This window comes from Mixophyes fleayi, chromosome 3, assembly GCF_038048845.1.
Source record: "Mixophyes fleayi isolate aMixFle1 chromosome 3, aMixFle1.hap1, whole genome shotgun sequence".
In the NCBI taxonomy this organism is placed as follows: domain Eukaryota; kingdom Metazoa; phylum Chordata; class Amphibia; order Anura; family Limnodynastidae; genus Mixophyes; species Mixophyes fleayi.
The window spans coordinates 225,061,882-225,080,642 of record NC_134404.1 but is presented as its reverse complement, the minus strand read 5'-3'; the positions used below and the strand labels follow the sequence as shown (position 1 = coordinate 225,080,642).

At 40.3% G+C, this 18,761-nt stretch overlaps 1 protein-coding gene and 1 long non-coding RNA gene across 5 annotated transcripts; one reads left to right on the top strand and one right to left on the bottom strand.

Moving 5' to 3' along the window:
- Positions 1 to 309: 309 nt before the first annotated feature.
- LOC142144399 (uncharacterized) lies at positions 310 to 4,479 on the bottom strand. Of its 3 annotated transcripts, none has more exons than XR_012689700.1 (3): positions 4,074 to 4,479; positions 3,364 to 3,481; positions 310 to 2,389 (listed from the first exon to the last, which is right to left on the bottom strand). It is a non-coding gene; the product is annotated as an uncharacterized LOC142144399 (long non-coding RNA). The 3 variants fall into 3 exon arrangements; XR_012689701.1 differs by having other exon boundaries at positions 3,364 to 4,237; positions 4,272 to 4,479; XR_012689699.1 differs by having other exon boundaries at positions 3,364 to 4,479.
- Positions 4,480 to 4,766: 287 nt separating this feature from the next.
- On the top strand, positions 4,767 to 17,993 carry TBPL1 (TATA-box binding protein like 1). 2 transcript variants are annotated; one of them, XM_075203195.1, is made up of 7 exons: positions 4,767 to 4,901; positions 6,697 to 6,876; positions 8,023 to 8,105; positions 15,377 to 15,440; positions 16,351 to 16,454; positions 16,535 to 16,629; positions 17,400 to 17,993. In XM_075203195.1, the coding sequence occupies exons 2-7, from the start codon at positions 6,742 to 6,744 to the stop codon at positions 17,477 to 17,479; spliced, it is 561 nt and encodes a 186-aa protein (XP_075059296.1). In that variant the 5' UTR covers positions 4,767 to 4,901; positions 6,697 to 6,741; the 3' UTR covers positions 17,480 to 17,993. The 2 variants fall into 2 exon arrangements, with proteins under 2 accessions (XP_075059296.1, XP_075059297.1); XM_075203196.1 differs by lacking the exon at positions 4,767 to 4,901 and adding an exon at positions 4,908 to 5,147.
- Positions 17,994 to 18,761: the final 768 nt, after the last annotated feature.

Genomic DNA, 18,761 nt, shown 5'->3' with positions numbered 1-18,761 from the left:
TTAATGTTTTTCAAGTTATGATAAAAAAAAAAAAAAATTGTGGTGTGTGTGTGTGTGTCTTTTTAAATGTTAAAGTTAAACAAATGTGTTGCGGACATTTTAGGCAATAATGGATGGACATTTCAAACATAACTTAATATTTAGTTAACATTGGTCCCTTTACACTACATCTTACTTAATTTCTACATTTTTTTTTATTTATGAGTGTACCAGCAACTCTGAGGCGCTCTACAGAGAACACAGACCCTGGCCCAATGGAGCTTACAGTCTAACAACACACACACACACAGTTTGATTGATGAAATCAAATGCAGTTGAGGGATGAATTTATTACAAAAAATGGGAAGAACATACAGGGCAAGATTCATATAGAAAAGTGAGTCAATAAAAGGAGTAACTTGGTCAATTCATGTTAGATAGCAGGTATATTGAAAAAGTTGGTATATATTTATATTTGGGGTAAGGCATGTCCTAGACGAACTTCCAAATGTATCAGTGTGGTACCTGAAAAAAAAAACCATTAGTTTAATTTGGTGTCCAAACAACAATTTTGAGTCAACACTTTTACAAGGTTCAAAGTTCCTCTCATTCAGACTTTACTTATGTTAATGGACCACAAAGTCCATGCTGGTAACAGCATGTTTGGGAAACAAACTCATGACTTCAGGCCTGCAAGACAGAAGGACTAAGCACTAACCCACTGTGCTGCTGAGGTGTTGTCTGCATTCATTTGAAGGGAAGCTGAGTACAAAACATACAAACTGTAGATGAATCAAAAATAATAGATTGTCAGACAATCTTTGCAATAACCTCAAAGGAGCATGTCCCCTCAAAATCAACCACCTCCACCCCAAAAGTCTAAGGACATTCATAGTAATAGATGGCAGCATGCAGATAATGTGAATGAATGTGCTCTGTGGGGCAGAATCATTTTGGCACCAAAAACAGAAAGATTTATAAATGCTCCTTAACCTTATAAAGTTGCATTTGAGGGGGAAGATACATCTAAAATATGAGGACACAGATTTATTATTGTGGTAGAGCGAGAAAAATCAAGCTAGCAAGTGTTTGTGTGTTACATGAAAACAAACCATTACTTTCCTTATTAGGTAACTACTATCCTAATACTAAAACAGGCGGGCTTGGGCAAAGTTCCTGTTGTTTTCGTTTTATTAATGACTAAGGTCCACAAGCTGCACACAGATATTACAGCCATGATTGGTATTCAAATTCATGATGCCAGTGTTGAGACAGAAATGCTAACCACTAAGTTACCTGTGCAGATCTTAATTGCCATATATTTTTGGGTAATAAGAAAGAATACTAATATCTAGCTCTTACTTCTGTTGCACACATGCTGTATTGTTGTGCTTATTGCTGTTGTCTCTAGAATGTATTTATATTTCCAAATGAATGTTGCCTTAGTGGTTAGGAAATCCACCTTCCAACAATGGAGTAATGAGTTTGATTCCTGACTCATGACCTTTATCTGTGTGGAGGTTGTATGTACTCTACTATGTATCTATTACGAAAGAGTATGCTATGCATTTTGGAACACTAATAATATTAATTTTTACAATACACTAGTGTTTAGTTTAATATGCATGTTTTGTTTGTTGGCGAATTATTATGCAATGATTTTGCATCCACGTTCAAATTAAACTCATTACACGATCCTGCATTTAGGTGAATAAGAAGGTGTGTTGATTTAGCGCATTAAAAACACTTGAAAGTAATTTGTCCCAGATAATACGAACATGTAAGTGTTGAAATGAATAATTAGATTACAATAGTCTTATGTAATACAGTGTTTTTACATGTGTAAACAAACCCTTCGCACCTCCCACATTTGCCCTTACGTAACACACTTTCTTATCTTTAAATAAGAAGCGGATATTAAGATGTGGATCTTAAGATGAGCTAATTGCTTAAGATCCGTTGCATCTTATATTCTGTTGCATAAAGAACTGAAGGTGGGTGTGTTTTCAACTTTCTGTTCCTTACTGAATTGCGAATTTCTTATCTCACCGTTTCTTCTTAAAATACTCACCGCAAATTAAGCACAAGATCCGATCACTAATGAATCGGGCCCTATATTATGAACAGATTACATTAATTGAAGTTTTTTTTTATATTTTTTAAAAAAACAAACAAACAAATAATAAAAAATCATATTGCATTCGATTTGCATCTGTTACTTAATCAGGCCCACTGTGTGAACCAGCTAGATCCCCATCTCTGAAAGTACCTGTTTCTCTCTCTTGGCCAGGTAATGAAGTGAGATGGGATTTAGCCAGCTTGGAGGGAAATAATTGTTTGGAATAATGGTATCAGTACAAAATAACATGAAATGGATAGTATAATATTTGCAGTGTGTCTTCGGTTTCAACTCACCCTAAAAAATATATATTTAGCCATTTATTTTTTATTTTGATACAAGTACATATTAGGACAACCTTTTAATAGTTAATCTACTGGGTATTCATTAATACTTCATATGGATGTACACAAATCAAAAACAAGATAATCTTAGCGTAAGAAATGGAGGAACTGAAGATACAGGCCCATAAATTGCTGGAAGTGACAGCAAAAAATTTAAATGAAAAAGGTAAGTTAAAGTAAAGGAGATTGTGTAGATATCAATCCAGGAGAAAAGTTATTTACAATTTTATTCTGTGCTAGAACCTCTATACACATCAACATACATCAGGCATTCATGAAAAGCAATACAGTGGATGTTTTAGGTTATAGTTTAATTTTATGAATATTTTTTGATAAACCATAATGTACAGATTTTAGTGTCAATTAACATTTTAAGCTAAAAAAGTAATTTGGACATTGGCTTGCTGATATAGCCAGGGATAATTATGTGACATTATTAACCAAGGGATATTTATGTGACATTATTAACCACAATCGGTCTGGCGACACCCCATTTATGCACCAGTTTCACATAGGGCTTATAGAAGGATATCAGCACTAAATAGATTATTCAAATAATTAAATTTATTAATCATTCGCAGTGCAAGACAATGAGTGAGCTGGTCTGGTTGGCCGCCTGGATCAGTCATCTCCACTGGATACTCCACTGCTGGGGGCACCTTGATTGGCATAGCAATTACAGATAAAGTACGGACTTTATATACTAAAAATGGTGATGTTTTGGAAAAAGTATTGCAGTCAAAATATAAACAGAGATGTAGTAATTTTAATGGGGTAAAAAATTACTGTGATAATAAATAACATGAAGTAGAAATAAAATAATTCATAAACTGTCAGTATTATTATGTTTCTTGCATTCTCAAAGTTTTGTTAATATCGCTTGATGAACGGACCTTTAAAAAAGAAAACCGATAACAGTACACCCCCAGAACGTGTCTTTCACCCTCTGGTGCACGGCTCAGGGAGAAACAAGTCACAAGCACTATTTATTCAAGCAGCAGCATTCAAGTAGAGTTGTAGTCCTGAGAGTGGAGGAAACCTGGAAAAATAAACAAGGGTTGGCACAAGCACAATACAGTACAATAATAATACACAATATATAAAATTAACAAAAACGTATGTGGGGACAAAAAGCTTGGGGTTGTGCTGATTTTACCACAGCCAGCACTAGGCTTTGGCAGCTGGCACTATAGCAGACGAACCTGTATTGTGGGGTCCCCCTGCCATAATGACAACCAGAACCAGGCTGAATTCCCTAGGGAGATGGGGTCAGCAAAAAAAAAAAAAGCAGATCTTCCCATCCTTAAGGGTACCCAGCCCTGTGCGAGAGCATTAGGGCTGTTCCCACACCCCTCACGGGCAGTGGATTTGGTGTAATTAATTATTTTGTAATGCACTACAGGTCACCAGCAAACCCAGGCTGCCATTAACAGTTTTGGCATGCTGGTGCTTGCAGTAGTATAAGCACCAGTATACCCATGGCCGCCAAAGCATGTTGACACTTGAGGAACCACAAGTGCCAGCACGCCCTGACACTCAGGGCCCACTGAGACCTGTAGTGTACCAAGACAACATTCAAATAAAAAAGACCCCTCAATGTTAAAATAATTTTAATGTAAATAAATACAAACCCTAGTAATTCTCACCAACCATCTGGTTTTTCATTCCAATAGTCCATTGTTGTCCAAAAAACCCCAAAAACAAACCACTAGCAAAATTAATCCCAAGGTCTGTGGTTGTGCTTTACTCGCACACATCACCCTCCGCCCACTTGATTTACTCACACATACCCCCTCTGCCCACACGCTTTACTCGCACACATGCTTTACTCGCACACATGATTTACTCACACATACCCCCTCTGCCCATATGCTTTAATCACACATGCATTCTCCCAAACACATTACATTCTTCTTTCCTTTTTCTCCACCAGTGACTTCCAGCTACACAGGAACATGAAGATTTCCAGCAGCCTCCTGCATTGTGTACCATGTGACTGCAGAAGTCACATGACCTGGTGATGTCCTAGTGACGTCTGAATGTACCTTAGCTGAAATGGATCTAGCTAGCACAGTTGGAGGGCCTGGGGGGCTGTGGATGGTCATCATAGAGACCAGCCCTGGTGCGTCCCACAGGAAACCCTGAATCTTATTTTCGATAAATCAGTTTCCCCAAACAAAGAGCGTAGTCCTACATCACACGCCTAACCGTCACTTCCCTGCGTCCAGCCAATCACAAACCTCCTCTCAAAAGGTTAAACTGTCAATACATTTAAGACAACAGCTACTATTGGTGGTTCGTGTAAAGCTTGGTGTCTGGATGAGCCGTGCAGTAGGCGGGGCATAGTGAAGTGTCTTGCAGGGTGACCAGGTCCCCAGTACTGCTTCCGGGACATATCTATTTACTTCTGTACCGACGCGCAGAACGGGCTGTACCGGCTCTGACGGTGCAGTTAGCAGGTATGTCGTGGAAGTAACCGCGATCACACCCGGTCACGACTATCACCTATATTGTGGCTGAGCTACGCCGAGTGCGGGTCTGCGGCTGTATTGTCTGGCTGCATTGACTGGCAGCGGGCGCTACTGTCCTGGGTGACCTCACTGATCTCATTCGCTGGACTTCTCCTGTGTCACCCCGGGCCAGTGATGGCGTTGTGGCCGGCCTGGCTGCCTGCTCTCGGTGTCCTTAGTCACCTACCGTAACAGGTCTGCCCCATCCTCCGTATGGTGTTGTATATTGTGTTTTATAATCCTAGTGTACACATTGGAGGTTTAAGATATCCATACTAGGTAGCAATAGATTACCCGACACTGCCAAGTATTGCATGTGTACAGAACTTGCCTATGATCAGTTACAGAAGATGAAACATACGTTATTATTGTTTATATAGATCCATCATATCACATCTTTCCCTGCCCTATTGGAGCTTGTAGTCTAAATTCCCAACCACACACTAGGGTTCAATTTGTCTGTTGCCAATTAACCTACCTCTATATGTGTTTGGACTGAGGGAGGAAAATCAATGCAAATACTAGGAGAACATAACAATTTTTTTAGGTATAGTATATTGGGTGGAATCAAGCCCATGTTACAGAACTGTGAGACAGCAATGCCAAATACTGTGCCATCATGCCACAGATTAGCCTCTAGTGTATTACAAGAGTTGGGTCCAGTGCTAACAACACTGTACATTAAATGCAAAAAGGGTAGTAAAATAATAGATGTCAAAAATAAAGATAAACAATGCTTCTTGTTATTTTTAGGTTTAATTTGTCAGAATTTAGAGTTCTAAATTGTTCCATGACTGGTTAGTGTGTAAGGCTAATGATCAATACACACTACTGCCTTTACATTTTTCAATTGTTTAATTGGTATTGTATAGTGTCCCAGTATTACCATACAAAATACCTTTTTATTCTATTGGAAATTGATAGAACTGTATCTAAAAGATTGTATGATTACCTGTCACACACACAAAATTTGATTGTACAGATCCCCTGTAGCGTAGAATAGTCCTGCAGTTACTGCACACACTCACTACAACGTGATTGTCTTGGTGGATATCTTGTAAGTCATCCCCTACAAGCAGTCCTTTATTTCTATTATTTGTAGCATGAGCATGTTTGCTGTGAAAAACACTGAAGTGCTGGGGCTCAGCTGTTATCTGCAAAGATAGGAGGTTTACAGAAGCCCATTGCCAAATATGCAGGCAGAAAATGAATCCAAAAATGTAAAAACACTAATCATAAAATACAAGCAGCTTAATATATAATACAGCTGTTAATACAGGGCAGGATAAAATAATGTGGCATACAGGAGTCAAGTCAAATCTATGAGCCAGCAGGATCTTTTAATGAGCCTGGAAAGAAGTGCTTCCATTGACTTAAATAGAAAAGGCTCCCAAAACCTGGCTGCAGCAGTATTTTGTAGGTGCAATTGCTAGTTGGCTCCTGGGATTTGGCCTTTGATTGCCACTTCTTATTGGTCCATCTGCCGCGAGCTGTGAGATGAACTACAGAGCTTAGTGGAAAACCAGCTGCTTCAGTGATGGGAGCTCTTGTTGTTTTTTTTTTTTACCCTACCTGGTAGTGCAGTTTTAAGAGTAAGGCAAACTGGCACCTTCTTGAATCTTATAGACTCCCAACGTAAGGTCATTTAGCAGCAGTTCACTTTTATAGCACACAAAGTTTTGGAATTGCTATCAATAGACGCAACAAAAGTAAACTTTTCTTTCTTTTTTTATTTTTTAACCAGGGCATACTCTTCATGGTGGGGGCAAGCAGCAAGTAAGCCACCTCAATGGATGCAGACAGTGATGTGGCTTTAGATATTTTAATCACAAATGTTGTATGTGTGTTCCGAACGAGATGCCATTTAAACTTGCGAAAGATTGCTTTGGAGGGGGTAAATGTCATATACAAGCGTGAAGTTGGAGTGAGTATGTTATATTTGTTTTTATTTATTTGGTTGATCTAATTTTTTTTTCATATTAACTGGAAAAAGATACATTCTTTTAAGTTTAAGTTGAGCGCTATATTGTATTTAACCTTTAACTTCTGTTTATCCGGGATGTCCTTCTTTTTGAAACGGGCAACCTGTCCAACGGCAGGAGATATGTATGTTGTTCTTGTGGGAGGCAGTGAGCTGTCCAATTGTGGGATTGTGAGGACAGGGCTGTGTATGAAATGGGCAATGTAATGATGTGAGGAGGAAAATGGGGTTAGCAAGAAGCCAGCTTGAGTGTTAGATAGTGGAAGGAGCAGAATCCTCATCAGTACATAGTAGTGATGTGAGGTTACTGACAAACTGATACAGGAAAATTGTGGTGTCAAATGCACCTTTTTTGTAAAATTAAATTATACATATTTTCTCTTTTTTTAATGTGTTGACCAAATGGCTTTAATGTCAATTATCTCCAGTTGAACATGTTATTTATATGTTCGATCTGATTCTGATGCAGTGACAGAATTAAATATACATAGTCATGGATTGTTGGGGAGACAACTGTTGGTTTTTTGTAATCTTTCACAGTGGTATCAAGTTTTTGACTTAGGACTCCTATAATTCACTTTTTTAATATTACCTATGGTTTAATTATATTTAGATTTACAAACCATTTGTTAAAGTGATTTTTTTTCATTTTGCAACCAACAAATTGACCATATGAATGCTATAAATTGACATGATGTATCTATTTGGGTAGAATTAAAGAACCATATAAAGTAACAATGCAGCAGGCTTAGTGGTTTTCTGCAATGACAATTATAGAGAAGGTTAACGTTCAGTATTAAAAACGAAGTAATATAAATGGAAAAAAATAAAACATAACTGCACCAGGTTCCATCAGTTGTATGATCATGTATAGAATCTGCTTCTAAAGTTTCCACCAGTGAACATTCAAAATCAGTTGAGTACAGCAAATATCATTTTTCTGTGTCTAATGAGAAGTATGTAAAATGAGAAATAATGAAACATAGTCTTGAAATGGCAAAAGTTGCCTTGTTTCTTTAATGAGGTGTTATTTAAAATAGTATCGTGGTTTTATTTTTTGTGCTAATCCTTCTCTAATTAACATTTTAGAAGGTGTTGATGAAACTTAGGAAACCTAGAATAACTGCTACAATCTGGTCATCAGGAAAAATTATTTGCACAGGAGCAACAAGGTAAAGTTGTTATTTAAATTTAAAGCCACTCCTTTTATTTCAGCTGTGCCCGCTTCCAATAGATTGAAAGAGGGCACAGCTTTGATTTTATGTCTACATTTATTTTGTCTACATTGTATGTCCTGTTTTCCCTACAGTACCTTGCTGCGGGACAATGTGGTGCGGGACACTGGTGCCTTACAAATATACAATAATAATAACAATAAAGTTATGTTTCATTAAGACCAAGTTCATTAGAGGTGCTATTTTATAGCAGAAAACAAAGAATAGTATGCAGTCACAGACACGAAAACCTATTTTGTTGGAAACCCTTTTATACAACTAGAGATTTTTACATGCAGGTTGTCCCACTTACATCTTGTGCAACCCTGAATTTTTATGCATGTGCCCCTCATGACCATGTATAATGGCCCCCTTTTTGGTCTGGGGGTTTGTCAAAGTCTCATCTGTTCACACTACTGATCTAAATGACTAATCCTCAAATTAATGATGATCACGCTTATTTTACAACATGGTGAGAATAAAATACATGGTATTTATTAGTTTTTTGCTTGCACTGGACTGATAAGCGTTAATATCTGATTGTTTGCTAAAGTGTATTGCATACTTGCACCAATTATTAAATAAGAAATTCACCTAAATGCAATACTTTTAGCAATCAACCCCTCTCCTTTCAACCGGCATAAGGAACTGTAGCCATCCAATAGATTTGTACTTGGTGCTATATTTATGTTCAGTTCTTAAGTGTCTAGCCCTGGAGAACTGACCTTTACCCACAAATTCAGAGGTCAGTATCTCCGGAACTGTGGGACTCTTGGCCATGGGAACCCTGTATTTCTCTCTCCTACCACTGGGGGACACTGCCATACATTGGGGTATAGTAGTGGGAGTTTAGGCACTAAAAACTCTATGATTTATACTCCCCTCCTCTGCTATGCCCCTCCTCTCCTAGATACCTCAGTTTTTTTTTAGTGCCTTAGGAGTTAGGCCAGTTTGGTATAGGCTCCTGCCTATACTTTCTTTAGTGATAGTTTGTCACGTTTTTATTTTATTTTTTCTCAGTGGTGATTCGCGGGGATCGATCCTAAGTCCCAGAGAGGGTGAATAGTCCTGGGCTTCCTTCACTCTGATTTCACCTGTCTTGCCGGCAGTTCATCCCCTAGAAGCGAGCTTTTAGATGATTGATAGCGCCATTAGGGTTTTAGGTGCCCACGGAGGTAGTCCTCTTCAGCGGGCCACAGAGATAGGTCGTGCGGGGGAGATCCAGGATCCATCTCCCCTCCGACGGACTAGCCGGCAAGCCCCCTCCTCCATACCTCCACCTCCCCTGACAACGAGCAGCGCGGGTCTGTTAGCGCTCCCTCTATGATAGAGAGCGGCGCTGCATGAGGAGGGCAGACATCACACACGCTCCTGGGCACTGTTACAAGCGTGTTGTGGAGAGGTTACCGACAGCCATATTATAGATGAGCTGTTTGGTAACTTAGAGAGGAGCAGACATTTTTTTGACGAGGGCGGAGCTGGAGGGGAGGACCTTCGTTTCCCGCACTTCTCAGGATCCTGCACAGCGGAGTCGCCATCTTAAGCTCATACCGATCAGCTGCATGTCGCTTCTCTCCTCTCATTTACCTCTTCAGTGACTGCTATCGTTAAATCCTGTGTTTGTTTGTGTACAAAAACATTTTAAACATTCATGGTTAATTGTTCTGCCTGGCGGGAGAGGTTAAAAGTTACTTTGGGGCTGATTTGTACCCGGGTATATAGATCTGGCTACAAATTGTGTATTGCTGTATTCTGACATTAACTGTTTAGACAATAATCATTTATCTGTCTAGTGATAATCAGTTTATACTGTATTTATCCAGTGATGTCTAACAAAGAGTCCTCTGACAGGGGATCCTCTGGAGGGTCTGCATTGTATTTTACTTGTGCTATGTGTAAAGTAAAACTTTCAAAAGGACAGCATGACAAAGGTGCCCTTTGCGCTGCTTGTGAGGCCGGATCTCAGGACCATCCCGCCCCAGCTCAGACATCGGTAGCCATGGTAGAGCCGCCTTGGGTTAAATCCTTTGCTGCAAACATGGAGAAGTTTACTACGGTGATGTTACAAGCTGCAGAGATACGTCAGAATGTTGTTACAGACTCTCGGGTATCTCTCTCTGCAGGGCAGCGCTCCACACATGTAGCAGGGGGGAGTGACCAGACAGAAATTGCAGGCACATCCTCACAGAGTTCTCTAACTCATAGTGATGATCGCCTACTTGCGGTCTCCCACAGAGCCAAAAGGGCTTCACTGGATGTTAACCAGGGTCGTAGCCCAGGCTCAGATATCCCATCAGATGGGGATGAAGTCTTAGATACTCAGGAGGAAGACTCACTGAGTATTATGACCACTTCGGTGGGTAATATTGAAAGTCTGTTGTAAGGTATTAGGCATAGCCTTGGTTTTGCTGACCCTACACCCTCGGCTCCATCAGGTTTCTCCATTTTCAAAAGGACTAAATCTCAGGTTATGTCTTTTCCACTGTCATCAGAGATGGTGCAGATTGTGACGGATGCTTGGTTAAATCCAGCCAAACAGTTCGTTATGCCGGGTAGATTTAAGAGTTTTTACCCGCTTTCAGCAGAGGATTGTATTAAATGGGAGGCGTCTCCTAAGGTGGACAGACCAATTATCAGATTGTCCACTTCCTCTGCCATTCTTACCCAGGAGAGAGTATCTCTCAAAGATCCCAATGACAAAAAGTGTGATAATGCTCTCCGGTCCGCTTATGTGGCTTCCGGTAGCTTGTTTATGCTCACTATGGCAATTGCATGGGCAAATAAGGCGGTGCAGATATGGGCAGAGCAGTTGATCTCGGCCATCCAGAGTAATGCTCCGCTACCTGATCTCCTGGTTCTCGCTGAGCACATTCAGGAGACGGCGGATTATATGGGATAGGCATCCATGGACGCAGTAGCAGTCAATGCCAGAATTGGCGCCCTTATTATGGCGTCACGACGTTCCCTATGGTTACGTTCGTGGACGACGGATGCTGAGTCAGAGAGGTCCTTAGAAATCCTGCCTTTTGATGGAGTCACTATGTTTGGGCCGGAGCTTGAGAAAGTGATTGAGGTAGCCACAGGAGGGAAGAGTAATATTCTTCCCATGGGCTCTCGTAAACCGCGTCAAGCTCGGTTTCGGTCCTTTCGCTCCTTCTCTCAGGGCCGTGGCGGCCCACGAAGGGGTCAGCCGGCTGTTTCCAGAGGAGGTGGCGGCAGAGGTAGGGGCGCTCCCAGACAGGGAACGTCGTGTCCCAGTGAAAATTCTGCAGCATGACTCCTTGGCCCCCACGCGGGTGTGGGCACGGCTTCTTCTCTTCAAGCGCCAGTGGTGGTCAGTCACGTCGGACGCTTGGATTCGAGGAGTGGTGTCGAGGGGTTATGTTATAGACTTAATCCAGTTTTCACCAACAAGGTTCCTTTCCTCACTGGTGCCCGCTTGTCCCCTCAGAAGTCAGGCCCTGCTGGAAGCAGTGGCGAAGCTTCAGGGTGCGGGAGTGGTGGTTCCGGTGCTGTGGCCAGAAAGGGGTCAGGGGTTCTACTCCATTCTCTTCTTGGTTCCGAAGCCGGATGGAACATTTCGCCCTATACTGAACCTCAGGTCCTTGAACAAGCAAGTGGTAGTCCAGAGATTCAAAATGGAGTCTCTACGGACAGTCATTGCAGGGATGGAAGAGGGAGAGTTTCTAGCTTCCATCGATATAAAAGATGTGTATTTACACGTTCCCATCTGGGAACAGCATCATCGGTTCCTGAGGTTTGCGGTGAGTTCCGATCATTTTCCATTCAGAGCCCTCCCGTTTGGTCTGGCCTCTGCTCCTCGAGTGTTCACAAAAATCATGGCCGTTATGGCAAGTGCCCTGAGACGAAGGGGCGTCACAATAATTCCATATCTAGACGACCTTCTCTTAAAGGCGAGGTCTGCAGAGATTTTATCTCGCCAGGTTCAGACCACAATGGAGTTCTTGGAGGACCATGGGTGGATTCTGAATGTGCCAAAATCGTCTCTCATCCCAGCATAGCGCATGCGCTTTCTCGGATTGGTGTTCGACACAATGGTTCAGAGGGTGTTCCTTCCTCAGGAAAAGATCATCGCCCTCCAACGGAGAACCAGAGTATTATTGGATCGTCCTCGAGTGTCCATGCTCTCCTGCATGAATCTTCTAGGGACCATGGTGTCGGTGTACGAGGCAGTTCCGTTTGCCCAATTTCATTCCCGGTCTCTTCAGTTAGAGATTCTCCGGAAATGGTCGCGGTCACAGGAACAGTTGGACAGGCAGTTCATCCGCCTGTCTCTTTTAACTCGACTGTCATTAACATGGTGGCTCTCCACGAGCAATTTAAGCAAAGTTCACACCCTCAAATCGGGCCCCTGCACCTTAGTTACCACGGACGCAAGTCTTTCGGGTTGGGGAGGAGTCACAGGACCGTTAAGGTTTCAGGGACTCTGGTCTCCCCGGAGTCAGCTCTTCCCATAAACGTATTGGAGCTGAGAGCAGTTCACAAGACTCTGTTAAAAGCTCAGGGGTTTCTGAAAGGAAAACACCTGCAGATACAGTCAGACAATGCCACGGCCGTGGCTTACTTGAATCATCAAGGAGGAACTCGCAGCAAGGCAGTCATGCAAGAGGCTGCCAAGATTCTAATCTGGGCGGAATATCATTTACCCCAGATCTTGGTATATATCCCAGGAGTGGACAACTGGGAAGCCGATTTCCTCAGCAGGGAGAAGGTTCATCCGGGGGAGTGTTCCCTGTGCAAAGAGGTATTCACTCTTCTAGTCCAGAGATGGGGTCTACCAGAAATAGACCTCATGGCTTCCAGACTGAATTGTCAGGTCCCTCGGTATTGTGCAAAGTCCCGGGACCCTCGAGCATACGCAGCAGACGCCATGGCGATTCCGTGGCGCTTCAGGCTGGTGTATCTGTTCCCACCTTTTCCGATGCTGTCTCGCATTCTGAAAAAGCTGAAAAGAGAACGCGTTCAGGCAATCTTGGTAGCACTTCATTGGCCTCGCAGGGCGTGGTTCTCGGACATCCTAGGAATGTCAGCAGATCAGCCGTTTCGTCTGCCCATGCGCGCAGACCTGCTAGTTCAGGGTCCCCTTCACCACCTCGAATTAGATCGGCTGGCTTTGACGGCGTGGCTACTGAATCCTTAGTTCTTAAGGCTAAGGGTTTTTCGTCACGGGTTATTGCCACCATGATTAGGGCAAGAAAGTCATCTTCTTCGGCTATTTATCATAGGGTCTGGAAGATTTATATCCTCTGGTGTGAATCCAAGGGTTTCCATACTTCCAGGTTTAGCCTGTCTAGACGGTTGGCTTTTTTGCAGGAGGGCCTGGATAAGGGACTCAGACTAGGTTCCCTTAAAGTTCAGGTGTCTGCGCTGTCCATTTATTTTCAGCGAAAATTGGCGCCTCTGAGTGAGGTTCAGACCTTTTTACATGGGGTCCTTCATATTCAACCCCCATTTTCTCATCTGGTAGAACCTTGGGACTTGAATTTAGTGTTGAGGGCTCTTTGTCTTCCTCCATTCGAACCCCTTCAGACAGCAGAATTGCACCATCTGTCTTGGAAGACGGTTTTTCTTCTAGCTATATCCTCAGCTAGGAGAGTGTCAGAATTGGCAGCGCTCTGTTGTAGCTCTCCATTTCTGGTGTTTCATGAAGATAGAGCAGTGTTACGTACTAAACCTTCTTTTGTTCCAAAGGTAGTGTCTAGGTTCCATCTCAATCAGGAGATTGTGGTTCCGGCATTTCGTCCGGATTTGTCGTCTTCAACTGTGTTGATTATGATCTTCATCTGCTGGATGTGGTTAGGGCTCTCCGGTGCTATGTGGACCGCACAGCCTCAATTCGTAAAACAAAGGATCTGTTTGTTTTATACAACGTCAAGAAGCGTGGTTGGCCGGCGTCTAAACAGACTATTGCTCTGTGGATCGCTTCCACTATTAGTCTGGCTTATGTCCGAGCTTCTCGGCCAGTTCCTCAGACGCTTAGGGCTCACTCGACCAGGGCTGTTGGTGCATCCTGGGCGGCGCGCCATGGGGCTTTGGCTGAACAACTGTGCAAAGCGGCCACTTGGACGTCTGTTCATACTTTTGTAAAGTTTTACAGATTGCAGGAAAGTATTGCGTGCAGCCGCTCCAGAGCATTCCCTCCCATAGAGGCTGCTTTGGTATGTCCCCAATGTCTGGCAGTGTCCCCCAGTGGTAGGAGAGAGAAAAGAGAATTTTTACTTACCGTAAAATCTATTTCTCTTTCTCCACTGGGGGACACTGCGCTCCCTCTCTTGCTCTGTAGACGATCTGATTATGAATGTTTTTGATTTACATTCTTCTGCCTTTGGGCAGCTCCTTATAGTACACTTGGTTAGTCAAAACTGAGGTATCTAGGAGAGGAGGGGCATAGCAGAGGATGGGGAGTAAAAATCATAGAGTTTTTAGTGCCTAAACTCCCAATCCCACTACTATACCCCAATGTCTGGCAGTGTCCCCCAGTGAAGAAAGAGAAATAGATTTTACGGTAAGTAAAAATCCTCTTTTATGTCCGTTGAATTTTTTTATTATGTTGCATTTTAATAAGCACTAATCTATTTTGTCCCAATAAAAGTATGGCTATAACCAGTTTTCTATATATTCTATACTGCTGGTTGTGGAGATTTTTTCCAAACTTTTTTTTTATTTTTGTGCATAGTCAAATGACATTAAATAACTGCTGAAACATTTCAATAGATGTAAATCTTATTTAATTACTAACACAATATGCATAGTCTAAGTTTGTTATATCGTATAACTAGTTATGCATCTCTTTTTACGCCTTTTAGAAAGGCTTCCTGTAGTGTATTTTATAACATTTAGGAAGACTGAAGCACATAAAAATAATTCTCCCTCTTACAAAATATTTATATTATTCTATAATATTTAGTATGTTTTACACCATGAAGTGTTCCCACATATGGTCTTTAAAGGTTTTTTCCACCTTAAAAATCAATCTTATTAAATAACTTCCTTTAGTAGTTAGGTGGTGGTCCCTCCACCATTTGCTGTTTTATCAGGGTCCCTACGCTGACATATGGGAAGGCAGTAGCACATGAGACCCAACATAGGGGCTGTAATTTAAAGACCTAAAGCTACAGTGTACTTTTATTGGTAAATATAATGTAGCAGGAGTTTGTGATGAGAAAATGCCTTAAAACTGAAACTGTCAATTTTGTTTTTCATTTTAGTGAAGAGGAAGCTAAAATTGGCGCTAGAAGATTGGCTCGTTGTTTGCAAAAGCTTGGATTTTTGGTGCAGTACTTTGCTTTGTTTTCTAAATAAACCATTTGTTGGATTTGGCCGCACACATGCAATGCCATCTGGCGTCTGTTTTCAATAGGGCATCCATATATAGTCATATTTCATTCAACCGTTGCAGGGTTCATTATTGATAATTCATTTCAAGATATGCATCTGGGGATCCTCCTAATTACTTGAATTGGAAGTAACACCTTCATGACATATTTTGTACTACCTGGGGTGGGGGGTGTATTGGCTTTTACCAACTCCCAACCAGAATACAGCAGAATCAGTATATGGCTCCATCCAAAGCTACCTACAAAATTAGATTAAGATTGCTTTGTTGGGGGAACTGCAGGAATCCCTACCGGGTATGTCCTTGTGTCATGTTCTATGCACACATTGCCTACTGTCCTGTGGTGCCCTACAAATAATTGTTTAATAATATATACAATAATTACAGAGAAAGGCATGAGGTTCTTTTTGAAGGCCCCTTGTTTACATGAGCATGACTTAGTTAACCAGAGAGTCATTCCAATATTTAGCATTGGCTGTATGGAAGCATATTTTGTTAAGTAAATTAATTACAAATTTAGCAATGCAGCTTCTTAATACTAAATATATACATTGCAAAGATATCCCTAGCACAGTGTGTTGGTAACTTTTATGAGCAAAATTAAGTTACCACAATGACCTTATATTTTTCCATATGGGATTGTTGGCTCCAGTGTAAATTATAAGCAGCATAAGGACTTCTCAGCATTCTGTTACCTCACAATCCTATAGTTTCCAGTGCTCAGACTGGTTATGCCTTTACTTAAAATACAGATTCAATGTATATTGTCTATTTCTAAACTTAATTTTGGATTTCAATGCTTATATATACTTATTTATATATATTTTTTTATTTTTTTTTTAACAGGTAAAGTTTACAGAGTTTAAAGTTGTCAATGTGTTGGCAGTATGTTCTATGCCATTTGAAATAAGGTTGCCAGAATTTACCAAGCGAAACCGCCCTAATGCCAGGTAAGTGTTGGTTATTTTTTGTTTTGTTTTTCTTTGCTGGGACTTGTGTAATAAAAACAAATGTGTTTTATATTGTACAGTTATGAACCTGAACTTCATCCTGCAGTTTGCTATAGGATAAAGTCCATGAAAACGACATTGCAGATATTTTCCACCGGAAGTATTACAGTCACAGGTAATAGTTGAATGATAAATATGGCAGAACTGTCATGTCCTATGATACTATTAATTACTAGCCAATTGACTGGTTTAATTTTTGTGTTTCTATATGTATATTGTCCCATACAAGATTCTTTTTGAATGCAATGCTTACTCTTAGTATAACCAGAGTTTGTTTTCCATTATTGTTCTAGAAATGTTTTAGTAATAATGTGCATTACCATAATGCAGCTCATTTTTCTATATATATGCTTTGTATTAATATGACCAAGAGCTGCCAGGGTGCTTTTTCATTTTATACCACATAAAATGAAATAATATCTATGGGTTTCAAGAGAAACCTGTCACCTAGTAGCTAAAATAAAACAGAAATGATAAAGCAAGTGCTGCAGTGTACTGTGCAGTATCCTTTGAGACACACATCTTAAGCATGGGGGTAACTTTGTCTCAATCCCCCAGATGTGTTGTACAAGACATAAATAGTCATTAATAAAATGGCATTTAGAACTCCTCTATCTCATTCCATAAAACCAGTTCAATAATGCTTCTTCCTCCCATATTTTAATGGCTCTACCCCCTGCCGCAGGATATCGTCAGTCCCACTACAAATTTATGGGAAGAAATAATTGCTTTTATGGGTAAACAATAGTTTGGTGATTTAACAATATATTTTTTGTTTTTTATCAGTAGTCCCCATCTTTCTCATGTCATCAAGATAATGCCATGACAAATAGAAGAGACAAAATTAATACTGTTCCTTCTAATATGGTTTGTTCTTTTTTTCAGGTCCAGATGTAAAGTCCGTTGCAACCGCAGTGGAGCAAATTTACCCTTTTGTGTTTGAAAGCAGAAAAGAGATTTTGTAAATAACCACTTCTGGATTGAGATTTTAAGACCAGGCACCTTTTTTTCTTTCTTTTTTTTTTAAAGAAACATAAATGAAATCTGCAACTTGATCAAATAAATCAGGACCAACAAAGGGACAACTCTTTTTACCTGTTGTCTGTCACAGTGTTGAGAATCTCTGGATTCAGAGACATTTCTGTGCTAGAAAAGGACTGTTTACAAGACTTGGACCTGCTGCTTTTAAACAACTGTGCTATTTATTTGTGACGTAATTCCCATGTACTCATACGGAGAGAGCTGTAATGATGTGCACTAACGCAAATCCTCTGTTTGAGCTTGTGGTTTATTTATAGTCTTTTACTATTTTTTTTTTTTTCTTTTAATTTTTTTAAATATGGGCACCAAAGAAACTGTAAAAGTTTTCTTCTCACTCATTGAATGTGTTTTTATAAATGTTCTGTTGTCATAGCGCAAATACTTTTTCTTTTCTTGGTTATGTAAATATTTTTTAATAAAATTAAATTGATTAACATGCTTCCTTTTTAAATGATTATCGTCTCAGGGAAGATACTACAGATTTTTTCAGGAATTGTTTGCTAGTGTATTAATATAGACACTAATGCTAGTAGTTATAAACTGGCTTAGACTACTCATGAAACTCATCAGGGCATCTGTTGGTCAGGTTAGTATCAAGTTAACTACAAGTACAACATGTAGAAAGTGACCTTCCCTACGTAAGCTATGTATTTATGGTGTAAAATTTGTTCTCCATTAAATGTTTTTAAACCTTTTCTGTGGGACCCTGTAACTGCGTTTATGTATGTGTGAATACTTCATACTTATACTGTATACATACTTATTATTTCAGTCACATGACTTGATGTCCTTCAATGAGACAAACACTGCATGTTTCATAAACACATTGCATGAATTCAAATGATTATGGAATTGATGGAAATAATTTGATAGATTTCTGTTGATTTTGTTTTAGATGAAGTATTCAAATCTCAAGTGGTTTTGCCCATAGCAACCAATCAGATATTTTCTTTAATTGTCTAAACTGTTTGCTATGTTACCTGTGAACGATTATCAAAAATCTAGCCTATATTTCTATAGTTGGCTTTTTTTTTTCTTCATATTTTCACAACCGCTCATATTAGTGGATTTGTCTGTCATAGTCATTGTAAAGTGTACATTCGCAAAAATGACTTTATAATAGTTTTTTTTGGGGGGTGGGTTATATTAACTTTGCAAACCATGCTGTTTGCACACCACTTAAACAATGGGCATGTATTATGAAAT

Coding starts and splice junctions, on each gene's coding strand:
- TBPL1 (XM_075203195.1), top strand. CDS start 6,742: ATGGATGCAGACAGTGATGTGGCTTTAGATATTTTAATCACAAATGTT. Junction 6,877..8,022: donor TATACAAGCGTGAAGTTGGA/GTGAGTATGTTA, acceptor TTAACATTTTAG/AAGGTGTTGATGAAACTTAG. Junction 16,630..17,399: donor CGGAAGTATTACAGTCACAG/GTAATAGTTGAA, acceptor TCTTTTTTTCAG/GTCCAGATGTAAAGTCCGTT.